This window comes from Jatropha curcas, chromosome 9 (genome assembly GCF_041381405.1).
Source record: "Jatropha curcas cultivar XTBG-Jc1 chromosome 9, XTBG_Jcur_1.0, whole genome shotgun sequence".
NCBI lineage: Eukaryota > Viridiplantae > Streptophyta > Magnoliopsida > Malpighiales > Euphorbiaceae > Jatropha > Jatropha curcas.
This window is the reverse complement of record NC_143159.1, coordinates 5,213,062-5,234,726: the sequence shown is the minus strand read 5'-3', so window position 1 is coordinate 5,234,726 and position 21,665 is coordinate 5,213,062. Positions and strand designations below refer to the sequence as shown.

Genomic DNA, 21,665 nt, shown 5'->3' with positions numbered 1-21,665 from the left:
TAAACTAATTTTAATCTTCCATTGTATTCTGATGTGATAGAAACCAAGTTGCCGATAGTGAGAGCGCATATACTCTTTCTCCTTTTTTAATTTGTTTTTTTTTTTGTTTTTAGAAAGAAGACAGAACCCACGTCACAGCTCATATGTGCAACTTTTCCTTTAATAGTTATTAAGAGTAACCTGCAAAATCTATTCATTAATAATATACTTGATATATAGTAGCTCCTCCTGTTCATAATATTTGTTATATTTAAAAAATAATTTATTTTAAAATATTTATTATATTTGTGATTTCAAGGAATAATAAATATTTTTTTTTATATTTACTCTTTATATATAATCAATAATTATTACTTCAATTTAAAAATTTTTTTTGAGAAGTATTAAATTAAGGGTAATATAATCAATTTACTTGATAATTTATTGTAAATTTAATAATTTTCTTAAAAAATGTAAAATTTCAAATGAAATAAATAATATGAAACATAGACAGTATAAGTCTGACTCATCATAATTGACAATACATTATTTGACTTGACACCACCTGCCAAATGCCACAGTGACATTTAAATGGTTCTATTCGTCCTAAAATATAACCGATTTTCATCGTTTTAAAAAAGTAATCTGATATTTTTTTCTATGTCATTTTTTAATTTTATTATAATTGAAGATAATTAATTGCTCTCTTAATTTATATGTAAAAAATTTTAAATGACTTATATTTTAAATAGTGAAAATCGGATAATTTAATATTTTGATGCAAAAGGATTTAAACAAAAATTTAAATCATGCTTGCTGATTCTTTTTATATGTATATTCTATCCCAAATAATAAGTCGTTTTAAAGTAATTATTTTATTTTAAAATATAAATCATTTTAAGTATTTTAAGGAGTAATAAAATGAATTTTTTATATTCAAAATACAATACATTCAAAACACAAAATGTTGGATTTCTAAATAAATTCCACATAGTTATATATATATATATATATATATATATATATATATTTATTGAGTAGAATAACACTAGGCCGACAAAAGAGGAAAAAACGCTCGTTCCCGAGTGTTTAAAAGGACTCCATTTTTAAGATTTGAAATTGAGACCTTTAATTTAGAGTGAAGAGATCCTTATCACTCCATCCTACCCTTTAGGATAGAATTAATTAGCATCCCTTGCACTTTTTTTTTTTCTTTTTTAGTATTAGAATTAAACTTGAAATCTTTCTTCAAATTAATTATATGTATATTTCAAATCATATTTGAATCTCAGGTTATAAAATGATTTACTATAAAATTTAAAATTTATTGTTTTAACATAATTTATATTTCCATTTGATAGTTTGTTGTGACATCATCAAATTGTCTTATTTGATGATTTTAGATTATTAATCCCCAACTACAATTCCAAATTGACGACTAGAAAGTGCAATGATTGATTTCTTACAATTAGACCTTTTTCTTTCTAATTTTTTTCCCCCTACGAAACGCGTATTTGGTAAGTTCACTACGGTTCTGTACAGTTTCATGGGTTGCTTTCGGCCCAGCCCAGATATCGTTAATGAATATTGTGGCCTCGTTTTGTTTACTATACCAAAACTTACAAAAACCCTATTATAATAACGGGCCTAACTTTGATAAACTTTGCCCGATTCTTCTAAATGCTTGTTAATTTTAATTTTCACAGATAACTATATATTAATATTTATAGCAATAAATTCTAAATATTTCACCTTAATGTGAAAAAAATTACTTTAAAATTTATATTATATTATATAAGTGAAATCTATATTGTATTTACGTAATATATGAAAATAGAAAATAATAAAAAATTATTTTTGAACTTAAAAAACAGTCCAATGGAAGTTTCATATTTTATATTGACCTACTAAATCTTAACTTATAAAAGTCAACTTATTAAATATTTTAACTTACAAATTATATTCGTTGAATATTTATCGAATGATTAACAATATAAAATTATTGTTACATGTTAAAGAGTATATAAAGTATCTAGTTATTTAATATATAAAATTACATTTGATATGTAAAATTGTACAATTTGAATTGTATAGTTGGTGTAATTTTATTAATTTAATAGGTTTAAGTGCATAATCTGAAAATAAATTGTATCATAAAATTTTTCTTATAAATTTCACATGTTAATTTTATGTATTGAGCCAAAAATTATTAAGAATCTCTGGGTTTATGAACAGAATCTATCTCATAGACAGATGGATTTGCGCTTGAAAGATTTAAAAAATTAAAATTTTCCACAAAATTATTGCACGAAATGTTTTTAAAAAAAAAGTTGTAATTTTTCTAAGAATTTATTTCATACAATTCGTTTTGATTACATGTGTCGCGTATATACAATAACACAGTAGCCCAGCACCATCCAATCAAAATAGCACGTGACCTATCACACCTCACACTATGGGCGAACATTTAGAAGTCAAAGGGTCAAACAGAGCTGGTAAAAGATACTTCCTTCCGTTAACACCAACGGCATTATAGCTAGCTCCAGTGCTAGAATCCACTAAAAGCTCCCCAGCGTAACCAGGGTACGCCCCTTTCCCATACACTCCTGTACAAGCTGAAGCCACCTCCATTGGCTGGCCACCCGACCCTATGTAATACCCATCTCCAAATGGGTTCGTTACGGCACTGGCTAAAAGACTCGCAATATTTACGACCATTCCATCGACCCCAACGTCTCCATTGGGTGCGCCAAGCGGTGTACTTTGTGGTCCGTAGATGGGTTGGTGAAATGGCCATGCACATTGACCAGGACACTGAGTCACCGAGTTGCCAGCCCAAATAAAGGCCGAATCATGTTTACTATTTGAGCCATGAAATCCACAATTACTCATACAAAACCCTTCAACAGCTACGTCATTAGCCGTTAAAACCAGGGTTAAACCACCTGGTTCTGCGTTAACTTTGCTAATCAAGTCAGTTATATGAGATTTCTTCAAGATTTTACCTAAAGAACAGTTTTTGTCTGTTATTTGGGTTGATAAAAATATATGGGTGTCTTTTTTGCCTGCTTTTTTCAAATAGGTTTGGATTAAGTTCCACCATTGTGAAACAGAGGGTTTCGCAGAAGGAGTAGTAGCAGTAGGGTTTAGAGAGAGAAGAAAATCTGCTATAATGGATTTTTGAGATGAAATGAATTGGCCATACCAGACAATGGAGACGGGAAGGTTACCTTGAAGCAAAGGACCGTTATGGTACGTTAAAGACAAAGGTGGGGGTTGGTAGAGTTCAGTTAATCTTCTTGCAGCCAGACACGAGCTAGCTAAACTTAAGAGAAAGATTATAAAGAAAAGAGAAATAATTAAATGTCTGTTAAATTGAGAGAGACCCATTTTAGATTGTATAGAGAGGATTGTATTTGGATGTAGATGAGAAAAAAAAGACAGTATATTTATAGAGGAAAAGGGTGCATGCATTGAGCAAAGTGGAGAGGCTGGTGAGTTGCTTTCAAGAGCAATTTCACGCTCTTTTTTTAACAAACATATATCACGGGAACGTAGAAGTAAGATAAGATAAGAGAGGAAAGCATCTTATGACAATATTCTTTTCTTTTTTAATTTTCTATTTTTTTTTCTTTCGGTGTATGGAAATTAGGAGACTTGGTTTTAATGCTCACACCCATAGAAGGTACAGAAGTGAAATATCAACGGACCGTGTCTACAGTTATGCAGGAGCAGCTAATTTCTTGGCTACTATTTTTTTTTTTTTCTTTTTGACTTGCACACTTCTTACACTCATTCTATTATGTTTTAAAACTTACATTACAGATAAAATTCATCTGAAAATATATTTCATTTATATACGAAACCAATATCATAAGTAAGTCTCTCGAGCTTATATATATGGTGTCAGTATATAAAGAAATTGCAAAACCCTTAGCTTTGCCAGAAGTAATACAGTTAAAATCAGCCAGTAAATTATTTGAAAATGGGAATTTTACATATTTAAACAAAAAGAGACTGCAATTGCTATAATTAATTAGGAAGGTCTCGGGTTTATAAACTAAACGTGCATTAAAGAATCTATGGAGGGTGATAGATCTCCATTTATTAGTTTAATTATAAGGTAGAGCAAAAGTGCAATGCACTTTCAATCTACCACAAAAAAAAAGTGCACTGAACTTGCAGTAATGGCTTGATGGGATTCCAAAACTTTGGTCCCTCTCTTAAAAAACAGAATATGTTATATGTACAATGCTTTTGTGGGGTCACATGCATTGCCTGGTAATTTGAGTTTTTCTTTCTTTAATCACGAGATAATTGTCACTTTAACCACTTACTTTAATCCAAAAATAAGTATGCTTGATGCTTTTAAGCCTTTAACTGTATAGGTTATACAATTAAATACACAGTGACGACTACTGAAACGGATAGCTTTTTCATGAATTGTTGATCAGTCGATTTAATTAGCTTAACTGGCGATTCTCTGAAGCATGGGCCTGGACAATGTCCACGTGATACAAGTATGGTGAATAAAGGACGCAGAGCTACTAAATCATAAAGGAAACAAATTTATTTTTCTGTGTATGGATTGATAGATTGACTTGTTCATATTCGGCCTATTGATTTATTCAAATCACTGTTAAATTTTTTTGTTTGAAAGAAAAATATTTTGATAATTCATTGAAAAAAAAAGGTAAAGTAGAAATAATATTTTTAAGAAATTTATATTTTCATTGGTTTGATCAATGGATGAGCCATGACTTCTGCAATTTAATTATCCGTAATTTAATTATCCGTGTAAAATTTAATTATTATGAATGATAAAAAAAAAAGGTTAGGATTTCAAAGCATCACTGACTTCAATCATAGAAATGGGAACAAGGCCATGTTCATTAAGTATGGAAACAAACCTTAATTCTTAGCTTAGAGACAGCCTGGATACTCTGCTCCACCTCATCGGGTTCATGTGGCATCCAAGGTAGCAAACTCACCTAATCAAAGAATAATTATAATTATTTTGGATATAATATTATTTCAAAAATAAAAACAAAGAATCCTAAAACGAGGCCTAATTAGAACAAGGATTACGTTATCAAAAATGCACAACTCTATATTGTTATTGTTACATCCAATCCAACTATCCGTCGTGAACATATCTCTATTTTTTTTTTCTCTAGTTTTTTAGCCCTAATTTTAGTTTGGGGCTGCCACTGTTTATCAACTGGAACCTTTACCTCTTATTTTCTACTATCTCTTCGCCTTCATCTTTTTTTTTTTTTTTGTTGCTTTTAATCTTCTTTTTCTTCAATAAATTCAGATTTGTTTTCACTACAGCAACTCTGTCTTTTTGTTTTGTTATGGTTGGTTGTCTCCATATTTGGAGTTTTTCTTGTTCCTTCTTTGTGAAGATAATCCCTTCTTGTAATTGTGAGGGTTTATTGTTAAATAAAATTATGATATCTGATTTTATTTGATTTGAGACTTTAGATCTTGATTTGCAGATGTAGATTTTAGATCGATGAAGCCTGATAGTGCGGTATATTCCTCCATTGATGTTATTGACGCATAGCGGCGAAAACTCATCTGTATTCGTCATATGTTGCAAATTATTAGAGAAGCAATCCAGTTATAGAAGATCCAGATAAGTTATTATTTTGAAGTCCAAATCAATTAACGGACTAGATACTGCTACGAAAATTTATATTTTTTGCCAAAGTCAACTCCAAACGGAAAAATCTAATATTATATTTGTTAGTTTTAATTTTATTATTCAAAATGATATGAATTCATTTATTTCGTTAGAAGATCAGCGAACCTATAGCTAGTAAAGTTCTATGTCTAATCTATATGTTTATTTGTAATTCTTAATATTACTATTAATGAATTACATTTTTAGAAATAAAAAAGCAAAAACAAAGAATGCTTTTTTTTTTATATATTGTACACGTATTATTATATAAATTTTGCATGATCAATAGTAATAATATTTTTACACCATTACTTAAAAGTTTTGACTGCAAGGTTGTGTCTAAATGGTTAATGTTAATGATTAATAGATGTTCAATAGAGCATGATATGCATGAGGATATTTAATACTTTTTTTTTTAGCACTGGGAAAGGTTTTTTTTAGTATTAGGAAAAATATTCGACTTGGATTTATTGTCAGGTCGTAATTCACTTATCACTAGGTTATCCTTTAATCGCTTTGGTGTGCATGATATTTAATTCTTACTTAATAGCTTAATAAGGTTTTAATTTTGTTAAATAGTATTGGAGGAAATAGTGTTTTGTTGTTTTCTAAGAAACATGCTTTTAAATTTTTTTTTTTTAAAAACAAAATCTTAAAATCGAGCAGAAAGTATTTAAAAAGTGTTAGTATCTAATGAGAAGAGATATATATATATATATATATATAAATACATTGAATTTTTTAAGACGTGGATGAAACCTAGAGTAGTACATCATTTTGCAAAGTCTATGTTTTGTACAATTGAACATCGTATCTTATAAATCTTTCACAGATAATGATGTGGGTTGGTTTCTAATGTTGTTATTATTTTTTTTCAAGTGGAGAAAGAAGAAGAAGTTCATACATAGCCTATAGCTGTAGGAATCACATATTGGCATGTGATCGAGTGAAATTGTAATCTTTTCGTTTTGACGCTCAAAGAGGTACAAAAATTTTTGGATGCCCAAAGCACCAATTATTACATTACAGGGCAAAATTATATAAAACAGACCATATATTATTTAGACACGCAGCCAGTCTATGAGTCTATGTCTGGAATTTGGCCATTGAGTAAATGCTGTGTCGCGTTGGCATTGCTTTAGAAAATAAGAGTCAAAAGGAAGGCCAAAACACATCATAGTGGATGCTGGTTTATTCGTCAACAAGGGCCATGCAATGCGAGGTTCTATGATTTATGCTAAAGCATTCAGACATCATATGAAATGTCAATAATTTTCATGTTGTGCGGACATGTATATATCGCTGCCAAGACGTTAATATGTTGACATTTCACAATATAATATAAGATTTTTTTTTTTTTTTAAAGAAAAGGTCCAAACAATAAGGAAGTCACATCCAGCTTAAATGAATAATTGCCATTAAATTAAGTTAATCAAATCTAAAGGTAGACATGATGTTCGAAAATTCTTGCCTAATTATCATCCGGAAATGTGTTTTTGAATCAAATCATAAAAGAACTGTTCCTTTTTTTTTTTTAATCCATATTATCATTTATCACTTCACCAAATATAAATTGGCTTGAAAGCAGATTTGGGTTTGATTCAGAAATAAAAGTTAAACTTCTATTTAACTGTGATTACTCAGTATTAGTCTTCTTTTTCATCCCATTGATCCAATATGCGTTTCTTAGAGAATTTTCAAGAAAATTTACAGAAATCGTTATATTAAGTGGACTTTAATTAACCATTAGCAGACAAGAGAATCCAAGAAAGATATATAAGAATCGAAATGAAGTCAAAGGGTCTAGCTCGCGTATACGAACATTAACCTAATTACTCCATTGATGAATTTAGAGTAGCCACTCGTGCACCTATAAATATATATAGAACAGTGTTATTAAACAGCCCTATTGCTACGTTTTATGTCTGTAAGTGCGAAACAAGGCAGCTAAGCCATGCGAGTCTTAAATATCACCACCAAACACGCTGAAACGCCTATCATCATCCATTGCGTATATCGGGAATGTAGGGCTCTGGATTGCATTGCATTGCATTGCCAATCAAACATTAATTAGTTTTAATTAAATATATATAATTCCATATCATAAGCATCTTTAGTGTCTAATTAAACTATTGATGCCTCGTGAATGGTAAGATGATTGTGCTTAGATAATAACATTTCAATGGATAATAATATATTTAAAAGTGGGTTAAGCTCGTGAATTTAGGTTTTAGATAGGATGACGATATATTTATGTAAAGATGATCTAGGTTCATTGCTTCTGCCATTTTATATTATGACTGCAAGTTAAAATGTTTCTAATTTTAATTAACCATGCTCACGGGAGAAGATATATTATTAGCTATAAAACCTCTTTTCTTTCCTTTCTCTTTGTAAAAGATGTTTAAATCTGATCTGTTTTTATATTAATATAATTAATTCTTACATTATTCTTTGTTTATTTTTGTAACTATCAGTAATAAATAAAAATCTTTCATTATCATATCTCTCTCTACTCTAGTTGAAATTTTCGAAAATCTTTCAGTATTATACTTGAAATTTTCAAAAACAGTTATATCAACACATTCCTATCATGTTGTATCTATATATTATTTCATACGTATGTCTATTACAAAAGGGGTGGAGTACTATTTTGAATTTTTTTTCCCCCTCTGGATTTGTATTGTACCGTTTTAATTTTGAAGTTCAAAAACCGAACCCAACGTTCAATTTCTGAAAAAGAAGCACGCAAGTACACTGCTGGTGAAAAAAGGTGACGTGGCAGGAAACAAGCTAGCTGTCCCTTTAGCTTGATCCAGCTGTATTTACCAAACAATAGAGAAAATCGCTTTCTCTCCCATCTCACCACTATGAAGTGTGTGTAATGTAAATATTCATATCCCATACCATTTAAGCTAGGCGCGTCATCTCACGTGCTTTCACACCTAGGATACCCATTGCTCCCCAGGCTGACTTCCAGCTGGACCAGTCCACACTTCCCAATAAACTTTAAAATTTAATTTAATATTAATGTTCAAATAGTTAGCGTCCAGCCTGTCTCTTTAACGTCTATCCACTGCCCTTTTCTCCTTTCCTACTCCTTTCAAGTTTTAACACCCACTTCCTGACTTCCTTAGCATCAGGGGAGGGTGTTTTCGTCAATGTACCAAACTGCAAACTGTGACTAAGCTGTAAACTGTGGTCCTTTTTTCTTCGGGTTCAAACAATGTTTGAGTCTCACGCTCTGAAGTTGTAACAGGGTGAAATTCAAACACTGGAGACTGCGAGTAGGATGTGTTCTCTTCATCAGTGCCTTCTTTTTATCCTACGCTTGCTTGCTTTCTTTCTTTCTGGCGAAGCAGTAAGTAACTCGAAAATGGCGAAACTCATTTTCTCTCTCTTTTCTTACTTTGTCCCTTTCGAGGCAGGTTCCATTGCTTTTTTACACTTAACCACACTTTCTTTTAGTAAACGCATGTTAAAAACCTGAAAAACCCTTCTTCACGGGCCTATATAAATCCAATCCACACATACACAGCCTGTATCTCTTCTCTTTTCTGTTAAACTTCAAACGATAAAAGAAAAATGGCTTCTTTTTCTTCTAAATACGCTTTGAAACTATTTCTTCTAATTTCTATTTTTCAAATCTGTTTTGCTGTGAGGAAGCTCAATGAGCTAGTACAAGATCCGCCACAGCTCTTGAGTTATCACAATGGTCCTCTTCTTTCTGGAAAAATCTCAATCAATCTAATCTGGTATGGCAATTTCAAGCCATCTCAAAGAGCTATAATCTCTGATTTTATCACTTCATTATCATCTCCTTCTTCTCATAATAGCCAACCTTCTGTTTCCGCATGGTGGAAAACAACAGAGAAATACTACCATCTCACCTCTAAAAAAACCACACTTTCCCTTGCTTTAGGAAAGCAAATATTAGATGAAAACTATTCATTAGGAAAATCACTTACAGACAAACAAATCGTTGAGTTAGCTTCCAAAGGAGATCAAATGAATGCCATTAACGTTGTCCTTACATCTGCCGATGTTGCTGTTGATCGGTTTTGTTTTAGCAGATGTGGAACTCACGGGTCTGCTTCTGCAAAATCTAAAACAGGTCAAATTAAGGGTAAAAATTACAAATTTGCTTACGTTTGGGTAGGTAACTCGGTCACTCAGTGTCCGGGTTACTGCGCCTGGCCATTTCACCAGCCAGTTTATGGACCACAGAACCCACCATTGGTTGCACCTAACAATGATGTGGGACTTGACGGTATGGTTATAAATTTGGCTAGTCTCTTAGCAGGAACAGCAACAAACCCATTCGGAAATGGGTATTTTCAGGGTCCGAAAGAGGCTCCATTGGAGGCTGCATCAGCTTGTACTGGTGTTTATGGGAAAGGTGCTTATCCAGGATATGCCGGTAATCTTTTGACGGATTCAACTACCGGAGCTAGCTATAATGCAAATGGAGATAACGGCAGAAAGTACTTGCTTCCTGCTTTATATGATCCTTCTACATCTTCTTGTTCTACTCTGGTCTAAAAATGGAGATTAGGATTTACGTTTAGATTACTATTGGAGTTAATTAATGTATACGCCTATATATACAGAGAGATGTTAAATTTATTGATTTGTTCAATTTTTTAGATTATGCGGATTAATAATAGAAAAGCAAATTACTTTGGTTTGCTTTTTTTTTTTTTTTAATCAGAAAAATTAAAGGGCTCTGTGCTAATATCTGCTCTTTTGTTTATTTAATTAATTAAATCGTCAATGGAGGGATACTAAGCATTACTTAATTGGCATTTACTATTCTTGCTTAATTACCCATTTTCCTATTATTGCCTCCACTTCCCATAATTTAGCTTTTGTTAATCTTTCTTCATTTAAGCAAACTTCAATTAAAATATTTTCAACACATTACATATTATATTAACGAAATTCCATTTTCTGTAAAAAAAAAGTTTTATTACTAAAATTATATATTAATATAAGTTTGACAGAGAAGTAATGGAACCTGGAATCTAATTAATGTTTCTATGACTGGGCCAAACGTCATTATTCGATGATATAGAAATGAAATTTCAGCTAGCCCTTTCCAGCTCTCTGACTTGGAACCACCGTCTATCTATATCATATGCTAATATAGTAATCATATTAATAATGCAGAAATTAACTATTATAAATAAATGTTGCTATTATTATTATTATTATTATTATTATTATTATTATTATATAATGAGCTTAAATCTATGCTTTTAGCCATGAGAAATTGAACAATCTCTGTAGAAGAAACAAAACAAAAAACAAGTACTCAATGAACAAAATAAAGAGTTATGATTACTGTAACCCTGTGGATAAGCAATTTAATTACATGTCATTGGCTTGCTTTGCTTAAGACTACGATCTAATTAATGAGAGGTTATGATTATTCCAGTTAGTTGTGCAATGGCACTTTTTTTTTTTTTTTGCCGGAGATTAAGATGAAAAAATTTACCTATAACAGTGCATGCCCCACTTATGAATTAAATTAACAAAATTAATAATTTTTATTGAAATAATGATATTTTTGACTATATATTTGAAAAAAATGATAAAGTTAAATTTCAATTTCATATGTGTGGTCTATAAATGGGACCATGAACTTGATTTAGATAATTAATTTTTCTAATTATGATACAGAAATATTGTATGTTGTTTTCGACACTAAAATTATAAATACCGAAATATTATGCAGTGCAGCAATTAAGATAGACTACAAGTCATTTGATATTAAAACTTTGTTCGGTATCGATTTTTGAGTTAGTTTTTAATGTTTTCAGCTAAGTCAAAAATCTGTTTCTATTGATCATAGACTTTAGTAGCATAACTTTTATAATATTAATTTTTAGAGTTTAAGAGAAGCTAATAATTAATATTTATTAATATTTATTATAACAGTTAACAACTATTAAAACGACTGTAATATATAATCTGATCGAAGGAGTCGTCCTGCACTCCTCAATCGGGTAGGATGGCCTTGACTGTATCAATTACTATTCCTATAATCTTCTTTTCATATTATCTAATGCATATTTATGAATTAAATCAACAACGTTATAACTGTTTCCCGTAAAAATAAAAAAAAATAATATTTCCTTCATCCCATAATTTTTATCATATTTTTATCCATTTTAAATTGTTATTCTATTCCTTTTTTAAGATGAATAATACTTAGGAATTTACTATTTTACCCCTATTACTTAAATATATTCCTTTGTCAAGAAATATTTTCCAACTATATCTAAAATTTCAGCTTTAAATCAAAGCATTTCCTGGTCTTTTCATAATACTATATAGTATTTAAATATTTGATCAATTTTTAGAAAGGAAAAAAAGCCGAATACTGAGAAACATTCCCATACAAAGATCCAAAGATTTTGACAATTTTATAATATTGTTATAATGATAATGATAATGGTGAGGCCCATTGAATTATTAATTTAAACTACATATTTTATGTGTCAAAGTAGGTATTTCTAATTCCATAATATTTTTCATGTGAAAACTGTCGCCTCAGCAGCTCAGCCTCGCAGCTCAGGCGTCGAGCACAAGATTGGCAAAAAGCTGAAACCGCCAAATACTATGGGGAGCTGACCACACCGCATATTCTTAAAGTGTGTCGCTTTCCTTCTCAACTAAAAATCGCTGGCTGCCTTCTCACATACAGATGCAGGCTAATAGTAATTGCTGAAACCGCCAAATACTATGGGGAGCTGACCACACCGCATATTCTTCAAGTGTGTCGCTTTCCTTCTCTACTAAAAATCGCTGGCTGCCTTCTCACATACAGATGCAGGCTAATAATAATTACCCAACGCCTTTATCTCTTTCCCTGTAACTTCTCAAACACTCTTTACCACTTCTCTTTCATCGCTTCAAAATCCACAGTAGCGGCACAGCCATCTGTTTCCACTTGATGGGAAGCCGATAACTTTCTTTATGTGATGGCAAATTAGTTCCAACTACTTAATTAACAACAAAGATAAGGAGCCTACTCTAAAGCACAACTAGGAATGACATGATACATGGGATAAATTTTATTATCCATGTGATTTATGACATGGATTTTTATGTCTTTTTGTGTTTTTTTGATATAATATATTTGGATTTCATTAGAAATTTTAAATCAATCCAAGGAAGACATGACCCTACTCAGATATAGAACAAAATTATTATAATTAAAATAATTATTGTTTGCTGATCTAATAATAAAACCTAATGAAAATTGAAATGTGAATTTGAAAAAGTTAATGGATATTCAAAGTGGCTGACAAACTCTATGAATCTTTCGTATATGGCCTAATTATTCATGAATTAATTGCTTATGATGAACACAGAGAATTTGAATTACTGAATCTAATGGAGGAACATACCGCATTATCAAACTTTAGAGGACAAAGATATTCTCCACAAATTGCACACATGTCCAAATAAAATAAAACAAATATTCCACATAAAATAAACAGATCATAAATCCACACAAGATGGAGATAAACAACAGAAGAAATATAAATACTATAAATATATGCCAAATAGACATATATCTGTCATTCATTTAACAAAAAATATAAAAATTTACAATAAAATCAGAAATACAAGAGAGGGGCCATGAAAAAAGATAAAAATCAGCCCATCCTCATATCTATATACTTAATTTTTGTGTTTCAATGGAGAGAAAGAAAGAAAATTTTAGTGAAGAAAGGGAGAGAGAGCATCATATGTCCCCAGTGGGTTTAGAAGGAAGCATCCATCTTTTATTTTTACGTTGAAATGGAAAAAGAAAAAGTCTTTTGGTGTTAATACATGGCATAAAACACTGGAAATTATAGTATTTTAAGTTCAATATATATTGTGAAAATTCAGTTTAATTAGACTATAAATAAAAGAAAAATATATCTTTATAATATGACTTCAAAAATCAAATTGGTTAACAGACTATAAATAAATCCGTTTATAAGATCCAACACATAAGGTTTATATATCTATTCTTTGATTTTTTTTTTTTTCTTTCCGATTACTTTTGTTAAAAGAAGTAAATTCATGAGAAATGTACCAAACCATATCTGCAATTCCTTTTTCCCTTACATTTGCTTTTTGGATTTTTCACTTTTTTTTTTTTCTTTTTTACACATTCTAGATATGTTTCATTTGACTTCAGCTAGCAAGCAAGCAAACCTGGTAAGTCATTATGGTAAAGTAGATTCGGTTGAAAGCGATAGAACTAAAAGTTTAACGCGCAAAACCTTTGCTGGCGTTTTCCTTAACCAGCCAACCATACATTTACAGTTGTTTCTTCCGCGTAGCTTCTCTTTCCTTCCCTCTTTCATCCATTGCCCATATCCATAAATCCCTATATATAACATTGTCTTTTCATTCTCTGCTTCATCAACCATATTCTCTTTTCCTTTCTTCAATTTCCTATACAAAAGTTTATCAATCATGGCCTCTTTTGTTTCTGCTCATTTCTTTCTCCTGCTAGTATTTGTTGTCTCTCTCTTCCATCTCAACTCTGCAGCGAGGCAACTCACTGAGTCGACAGAAAACCAGCAAACCCTTTTGTTTCAATACCATAATGGCCCTCTTCTTACTGGCAAAATTTCTATAAATTTGATCTGGTATGGAAAATTCAAACCTTCTCAACGTGCAATTGTTTCTGACTTTATTGCTTCCCTTTCTAAGCCTGAAATAGCCCAACCCTCTGTTTCTACGTGGTTTAAAGCCACTGAAAAATACTATAATCTCATAAAATCTAAGAGAGCTTCTTCTCCCGTTGTCCATTTGGGCACACAAATTTTAGATGAGAGTTACTCTTTGGGGAAATCTCTTGCCAATAAGCAAATCGTTGAATTAGCATCCAGGGGTGCCCAAAACAATGCTATTAACGTCGTTTTGACTTCGAAAGATGTTGCAGTTGAGGGATTCTGCTCTAGCAGATGTGGAACTCACGGGTCTTCTGTGGCAGCTAAAAAAATAAATGGTAAAAGTTCCAAATTTGCTTACATTTGGGTTGGGAATTCTGAAAGTCAGTGCCCAGGTCAATGCGCTTGGCCATTCCATCAGCCTATTTACGGACCACAGAACCCACCACTGGTTGCACCCAACAACGACGTAGGTCTTGATGGTATGGTTATCAATTTGGCTAGCCTTTTGGCTGGGACTGTGACCAACCCATTCGGAAACGGCTACTTCCAAGGTCCAAAGGGGGCTCCTCTCGAGGCTGCATCAGCTTGTCCTGGTGTATATGGGAAAGGAGCGTATCCTGGTTATGCTGGCGATCTATTGGTGGACTCAACAACTGGTGCTAGCTATAATGCACACGGCGTCAATGGCAGGAAATATCTGATTCCTGCTTTGTTTGACCCTTCAACCTCTGCTTGTTCCACTTTGGTTTAAACAACAAGAATCGCTACACGCCCAGACATGCTTATTTGCTTGTAGAATTATATAAGATTATTTCCAAGATATTCTTTCATTCTTTATTCCTTATATATATTTGTTTTATATATATACTGAATCTAAACTTATACGCAAAGTTGTTTTATAGACATTATCTATACACGAATATTTTTATCTTTTTCTTTTACTATAAATTTTTATTGTTGATTGAATTTTAATTATTGTTCAGATTCATATATAATCTCAAAATTGTATAATCTTTTAAATAACAATAAATTTAACTGAAAAGAAAAAGTCTCTATATTTATAAAAACTGTAGCACTATATATATTTTACATTTTGTTGCCATTTCATTCTGATTTGACCCTTATGCTAATTTCATCGTAAACTTTAATCTTTTATTGCAATTTCTCTCCAATTTGAGATTTTTATTAATTTCATCCTAAATTTTAACCTTTTATAGCAATAGCATCCTAAATTATAATTAAAATTTAAATTATAAATAAAAATTGCTTCATTCTTGATCTTGGGCTTACATTAACTAAATACATTTGTATAAATGAGTGAGTTTGAGTTAACAATACGGACAATCTCTATTATTATTTTTAATATTTTTTAATTATTTCTTTAATTGATAATGATTAATATTTAAAAATTGATTATTTGATACAAGAACGTTTTTTAAAAAAAATTAAAATATAATTGTTATTATGATATGATTTTAAATATAAATTTTGAAATAATTATAAAATCTAAAAACAAAGCTATGTATTTAATTGACCCATAAACTAATAGAAATTGTAATTTTTTTTTGTCAAAATAGAATATAAGATATAATTATAATCAATTGTAGTTTAAAATTGTAGAATGAAAAAAATATATCTACTCAAAATAACAACTAAACTTAACAAATTTGTATGAGTAAGTAAATTTGAATTAAGCTAACCCAGAGTCACGATGGGTTTCATATCAATGTAATTTTTTAATTAAGTTTTAATTGCAATTTAGGTGTTAATACAACAAAAGATCAAAATATAGTAAAATTGCAATACAGTATAAAGTTTAAAGTAAAACAATGTATTAAACCTTTTTTTTACGAATATCAAATTATGTCTATCATACTTAATTTCGTCTTTCTATTTGTTAATTTTTTTTTTACGATGCTAATCGGGTAATAACATCAAACAAAAATGATATATATTTTTGAATAGAGAATGGATTAGTTAATCAAATAGGTTTTTCAATATAGAATTTATATTATCATCTCGTTTTAAGACAAAACTGAAAATTTTTTAATTATCATCTCATCTTGTCTTACACACACCTTTAACTTCCGTCTATTCCTTTGCTATCGACCAATGAATTTTCCATCAGTAAATTTCATCAATGATTATGTGTTTCTCCTATATATTGTCATGTCTTTTTGTTCTAATATGTATTTTTCACCTATAAGAAAACAAAAATAACTTGAAGCTATTCAATTTTGTCAATTTTCATACTTTGAAAATGAAATAACTAATAAAAAGAAAATGATTCTAAATCAGTTGAAATTATATTATTTTAATTATATTGATATTGTAAGAATTCAATTTAACTAGACTAAGTTCCTAATTAAATTACATACATATTCTTACAATTTCTATTATAATTTCGTAGGCTTCTAATCTTATTGATAATTTTTAATATTTTCATCCATCCCATGAAAATAGGTTTATTTTTATTTTCATAAAAATTAAGTAAAAAGAGTTAATATAGTTTAAACAATCAATTTTACCTAACTATATTTTTCCTACCTCTATATTAATATTATACATTATTTCCAACGAAGAATTGAATTGAAAATTTATTGATAATAAAATATATTAAATAGGAATATACTAGAGACCAAAGAAATTAGCCATACTTTCTAAAAAGGAAAACAACTTATATTTGCGACAATTAAAAAAAATGCAAGCCTCAAAGAGAGCAGTAAATGCTGATAGTTACGAAAATCAATTAAATTAATCTAATTACTCCCTTAATTTTATAAAAATATATGTAATTTTCTTATTTATTTTTTTCAAATTATAATGCTATTTTCTACTTTAAGAGCGTAACATTGACAGAATACAGAAATTTATTTTTGAATTTTTTTTTACTTTAATTTTGTGTCACCTTCAACTTTTAATTTAACTTATCAAATATTTCAAATTATAAAATTACATCAATTAATTGTTCATTAAAAAATTAAAATTTATAAAAATTAATTTTCGGAAAATCATGTTGTATATTTTAGAAATAAAAGACAAAAATCCTCCTTTTTTTCCTCCCAAAAATACATAGCTTAATTTAGTTTTTCATATCTTTTTCTTTCTAGAAGATACTTTTCATTGGACTTTAGCTTCAAATCTGATAAGTCAAACATTATGGCAAGGGGGATTCGGTTGAAAGCGATATAACTACAAGCCGCGCACTATCCATTAAAGCTTCAACGCGCAAAATCTTGCTGGCGTTTCCTTAACCAGCCACAACCCGTTTACAGCTGTTTCTTCCGCGTAGCTTCTCTTGGCTTCACTCTGTCACTATACATCCCTATATATTAACACTGTCTTCTCATTCTCTGCTTCATCAAGCAAATTCTCTTTTCCTTTCTCAGTTCCTTTCTTCAATTTCCTATACAAAAGTTTATCAATCATGGCCTCTTTTGTTTCTGCTCATTTCTTTCTCCTGCTAGTATTTGTTGTCTCTCTCTTCCATCTCAACTCTGCAGCGAGGCAACTCACTGAGTCGACAGAAAACCAGCAAACCCTTTTGTTTCAATACCATAATGGTCCTCTTCTTACTGGCAAAATTTCTATAAATTTGATCTGGTATGGAAAATTCAAACCTTCTCAACATGCAATTGTTTCTGACTTTATTGCTTCCCTTTCTAAGCCTGAAATAGCCCAACCCTCTGTTTCTACGTGGTTCAAAGCTACTGAAAAATACTATAATCTCATAAAATCTAAGAGAGCTTCTTCTCCCGTTGTCCATTTGGGCACACAAATTTTTGATGAGAGTTACTCTTTGGGGAAATCTCTTTCCAATAAGCAAATCGTTGAATTAGCATCCAGGGGTGCCCAAAACGATGCTATTAACGTCGTTTTGACATCAAAAGATGTCACAGTCGAGGGATTCTGCTCTAGCAGATGCGGAACTCACGGGTCTTCTGTGGCAGCTAAAAAAATAAATGGTAAAAGTTCCAAATTTGCTTACATTTGGGTTGGGAATTCTGAAAGCCAGTGCCCAGGTCAATGCGCTTGGCCATTCCATCAACCTATTTACGGACCTCAGAACCCACCACTGGTTTCACCCAATAACGATGTAGGTCTTGATGGTATGGTTATCAATTTGGCTAGTCTTTTGGCTGGGACTGTGACCAACCCATTCGGAAATGGCTACTTCCAAGGTCCAAAGGAGGCTCCTCTTGAGGCTGCATCAGCTTGTCCTGGTGTATATGGGAAAGGAGCCTATCCTGGTTATGCTGGGGATCTATTGGTGGACTCAACAACTGGTGCTAGCTATAATGCACATGGTGTCAATGGCAGGAAATATCTGCTTCCTGCTTTGTTTGATCCTTCAACCTCTGCTTGTTCCACTTTGGTTTAAACAACAACGATCTCTACACGCCCAGACACGATTATTTGCTTGTAGGATTATATAAGATATTCTTTCATTCTTTATTACTTCTATTTGTTATATACGCTGATATGTGAAGTTATATGCAAAGTTGTTATACATACATAAATATATGAAGATTTCTGTCATTTTCTTTTATTAGATTCATATTTTTCATTGATTAAATTTTGATTAATGTTCTGACTTACAAACTGAAATTCTAGTCTTTTAATAACTGTAAAATTAATTTGAAAAAATAAAAAAAAATCAGATGTGGAAATTCTCTAGTATTATCAAAATCATATTACCATATGATTGATGGTACTTTTCATATAATATGTAATTAATTGATAAAAATAACAATTTTTACATTAATTGTAAAATTTTTTTTATATCATTTAATTTATTTTCTCAATAAATTGATATGATGTCCACATAAAATTTTATTCCACTGCTATCACAATAATTGTCAATTTGTGCCTTATTGACAAATAATATGGTTAATAAATTTGACTTAATAGCACTTAATAGTTTATTAAATTATAAATTTTCCAACTCTAATAAAAAATTTTTGATCAAAACTCAAAAGTCCCAATTAACTGCTGTGAAGAGAAATTAATTCATGGCAGAGAAGCATTCTAGGAAGTAAATTTAACAAATTAAAGTTTCAAAAGATTTATTTATTCTCTTTGAAAATTCAGAAGATTTGTTTTTTATAATAAATAAAAAATGAAATAACAGTTAACAAGAAAATATATGCACTTAGATTATATAAAAAATAATCAATAAATAAATAAATAAATAGACTCTGTATACTACAAGTAAATATATAAAGCCCCCTAACCATATTATATGCGTAATTATTTCTATTTTTATTTTTTACTCAATAGAATATAAAAGTTTGAATTTCTAAGATCATGTATAATATAATATAGTAAAAATTCAATTAATAAAATCTCAATCTAATAATAATAATAATAAATCTAAGGGTTGAATTTAAGATTTAAGTACATTTATGAATATATTAAATCAAGGAAGAGAAATATTCTGTTATTTTTTATATCTATCTTAATAGATAAATTTTTTTATTAGTAAAGAGTGGAGTTAATTTAGCAAAATTATCAAAAGGTTTATTTTGTAAAATAAATTAAAAATAATACATGCACCTTAGATTACACCCAAAATAATAAAAATAAATAAAAAGCCACAATATAATAACAATATATACGACAGCTAAATTAACCTTCCAACGCATTGCATATTACTGATAGGCTGGGTTTGCGTTGCAATTCCCCAGATGTGCCCTTACTCTCTTGCCAAATGACACAAACATTTGTCGTTTTGCTCTGACTTAGTTATTGGCACGTCGTATTACTTTATTTTATTTATTTATTCCTCTTAGTGTCCAACCACTGTAACCTTAACTTGTTTGACATTAGATTCGCCTAAAGATCAATGCAATTAGCCGCACACTTCCTCTGTTGGTACCCAAACAAACACCGCGTTTGTTTAACTGGCATCTCAGTGCCCACTCTCCACTTGTTAATGCCTCTCTTTTCCAACCTTTTCCAGGTAATTTCCTACCTAAATCTCATGCCTATTTATACCCATCTCTTATTCTCTGCTCTTCATTCCAAAACCTCTTTCACTTCCTCTCATACAATATCTGAAACAAACAAATCTATTATGGCTTCTTCTCTTCTTTTCAAGCTTGCTTTATTTGTTTCTCTTATTCATTTCAGCTCAGAAGCAAGAATTCTTGCTGAGTCTGATCAAATCCAACAAATGTTATCGTTTCAGTACCACAATGGTCCTCTTCTTGCTGGCAAAATTTCTATTAACTTGATTTGGTACGGAAACTTCAAGCCTGCTCAACGTGCGATTGTGTCTGATTTTATAACCTCTCTTTCTTCTACTCAAACCACCGTAACTGCCCAACCTTCTGTTGCCACATGGTGGAAAGGTACTGAGAAATACTATAATCTCATAAAATCAAAGAAAACTTCTTCTCTTGTTCTCTCTTTGGGTACACAAGTTTTAGATGAAAGCTATTCATTAGGGAAATCGCTCTCTAATAAGCAAATTGTCGAATTAGCATCAAAGGGCAGCCAAAGCAATGCTATCAATGTCGTTTTGACATCTGCTGATGTTGCAGTTGATGGGTTTTGTTCAAGTAGGTGTGGTACACATGGGTCTGCCGTGGGAGCAAACATCAATGGTAAAAGATCCAAATTTGCTTACATTTGGGTAGGGAATTCTGAAACCCAATGCCCAGGTCAATGCGCTTGGCCATTCCATCAGCCGATTTATGGACCACAGACTCCACCGCTTGTTGCACCAAATAATGATGTGGGTCTTGATGGTATGGTCATAAATTTGGCTGGGACTGTGACCAATCCTTTCGGAAATGGCTACTTCCAAGGACCAAAGGAGGCTCCTCTGGAGGCTGCATCTGCTTGTCCTGGTGTGTATGGCAAGGGAGCCTATCCTGGTTATGCTGGGGTTCTGTTGGTGGATGCTACGAGTGGTGCTAGCTATAATGCACATGGTGTTAATGGAAGGAAATATCTGGTTCCTGCTTTGTTTGACCCTTCAACTTCAGCTTGTTCAACTCTGGTATAAATAAAACAAAGGGATCACGTGATATTGTATAAAATAAATAGGTAATAGAGTTATATGTTATGGAGAGATTAATTCTTTGATTTTTTTTTTTAAAAAAAATATAATTCATCCATTCATTTGTAGTACTATTGAATAATGAAGATTCAGCATTTCATTTGAAATTAAATCCATTTTCTTTTAGCTTTTGTACATTTATCTAAGTATTTTCTTCTTTTTTTACAAAAAAATTATGTTTGCTTTGCCAAATGGATGCCAATTCTTTTGGAGGAAGGCTAGAGCAATGTTTGAAGACTCAAGTCAA

At 30.9% G+C, this 21,665-nt stretch overlaps 5 protein-coding genes across 5 annotated transcripts; 4 read left to right on the top strand and 1 right to left on the bottom strand.

Moving 5' to 3' along the window:
- Positions 1-2,294: 2,294 nt before the first annotated feature.
- Positions 2,295-3,481, bottom strand: LOC149493508 (protein PHOSPHATE-INDUCED 1-like). The gene has a single exon (XM_089725671.1). The coding sequence runs from the start codon at positions 3,451-3,453 to the stop codon at positions 2,428-2,430; it is 1,026 nt and encodes a 341-aa protein (XP_089581797.1). The 5' UTR covers positions 3,454-3,481; the 3' UTR covers positions 2,295-2,427.
- A 5,697-nt stretch (positions 3,482-9,178) lies between these two features.
- On the top strand, positions 9,179-10,359 carry LOC105630630 (protein PHOSPHATE-INDUCED 1). Its single transcript, XM_012212503.4, has one exon. The coding sequence runs from the start codon at positions 9,254-9,256 to the stop codon at positions 10,208-10,210; it is 957 nt and encodes a 318-aa protein (XP_012067893.1). The 5' UTR covers positions 9,179-9,253; the 3' UTR covers positions 10,211-10,359.
- A 3,725-nt stretch (positions 10,360-14,084) lies between these two features.
- On the top strand, positions 14,085-15,282 carry LOC105630631 (protein PHOSPHATE-INDUCED 1). The gene has a single exon (XM_012212504.4). It carries the CDS (start codon positions 14,150-14,152, stop codon positions 15,101-15,103), a length of 954 nt encoding a protein of 317 aa, XP_012067894.1. The 5' UTR covers positions 14,085-14,149; the 3' UTR covers positions 15,104-15,282.
- Positions 15,283-17,699: 2,417 nt separating this feature from the next.
- LOC105630632 (protein PHOSPHATE-INDUCED 1) lies at positions 17,700-18,904 on the top strand. Its single transcript, XM_089726507.1, has one exon. It carries the CDS (start codon positions 17,780-17,782, stop codon positions 18,731-18,733), a length of 954 nt encoding a protein of 317 aa, XP_089582633.1. The 5' UTR covers positions 17,700-17,779; the 3' UTR covers positions 18,734-18,904.
- Positions 18,905-20,356: 1,452 nt separating this feature from the next.
- On the top strand, positions 20,357-21,530 carry LOC105630633 (protein PHOSPHATE-INDUCED 1). Its single transcript, XM_012212506.4, has one exon. The coding sequence runs from the start codon at positions 20,429-20,431 to the stop codon at positions 21,362-21,364; it is 936 nt and encodes a 311-aa protein (XP_012067896.2). The 5' UTR covers positions 20,357-20,428; the 3' UTR covers positions 21,365-21,530.
- Positions 21,531-21,665: the final 135 nt, after the last annotated feature.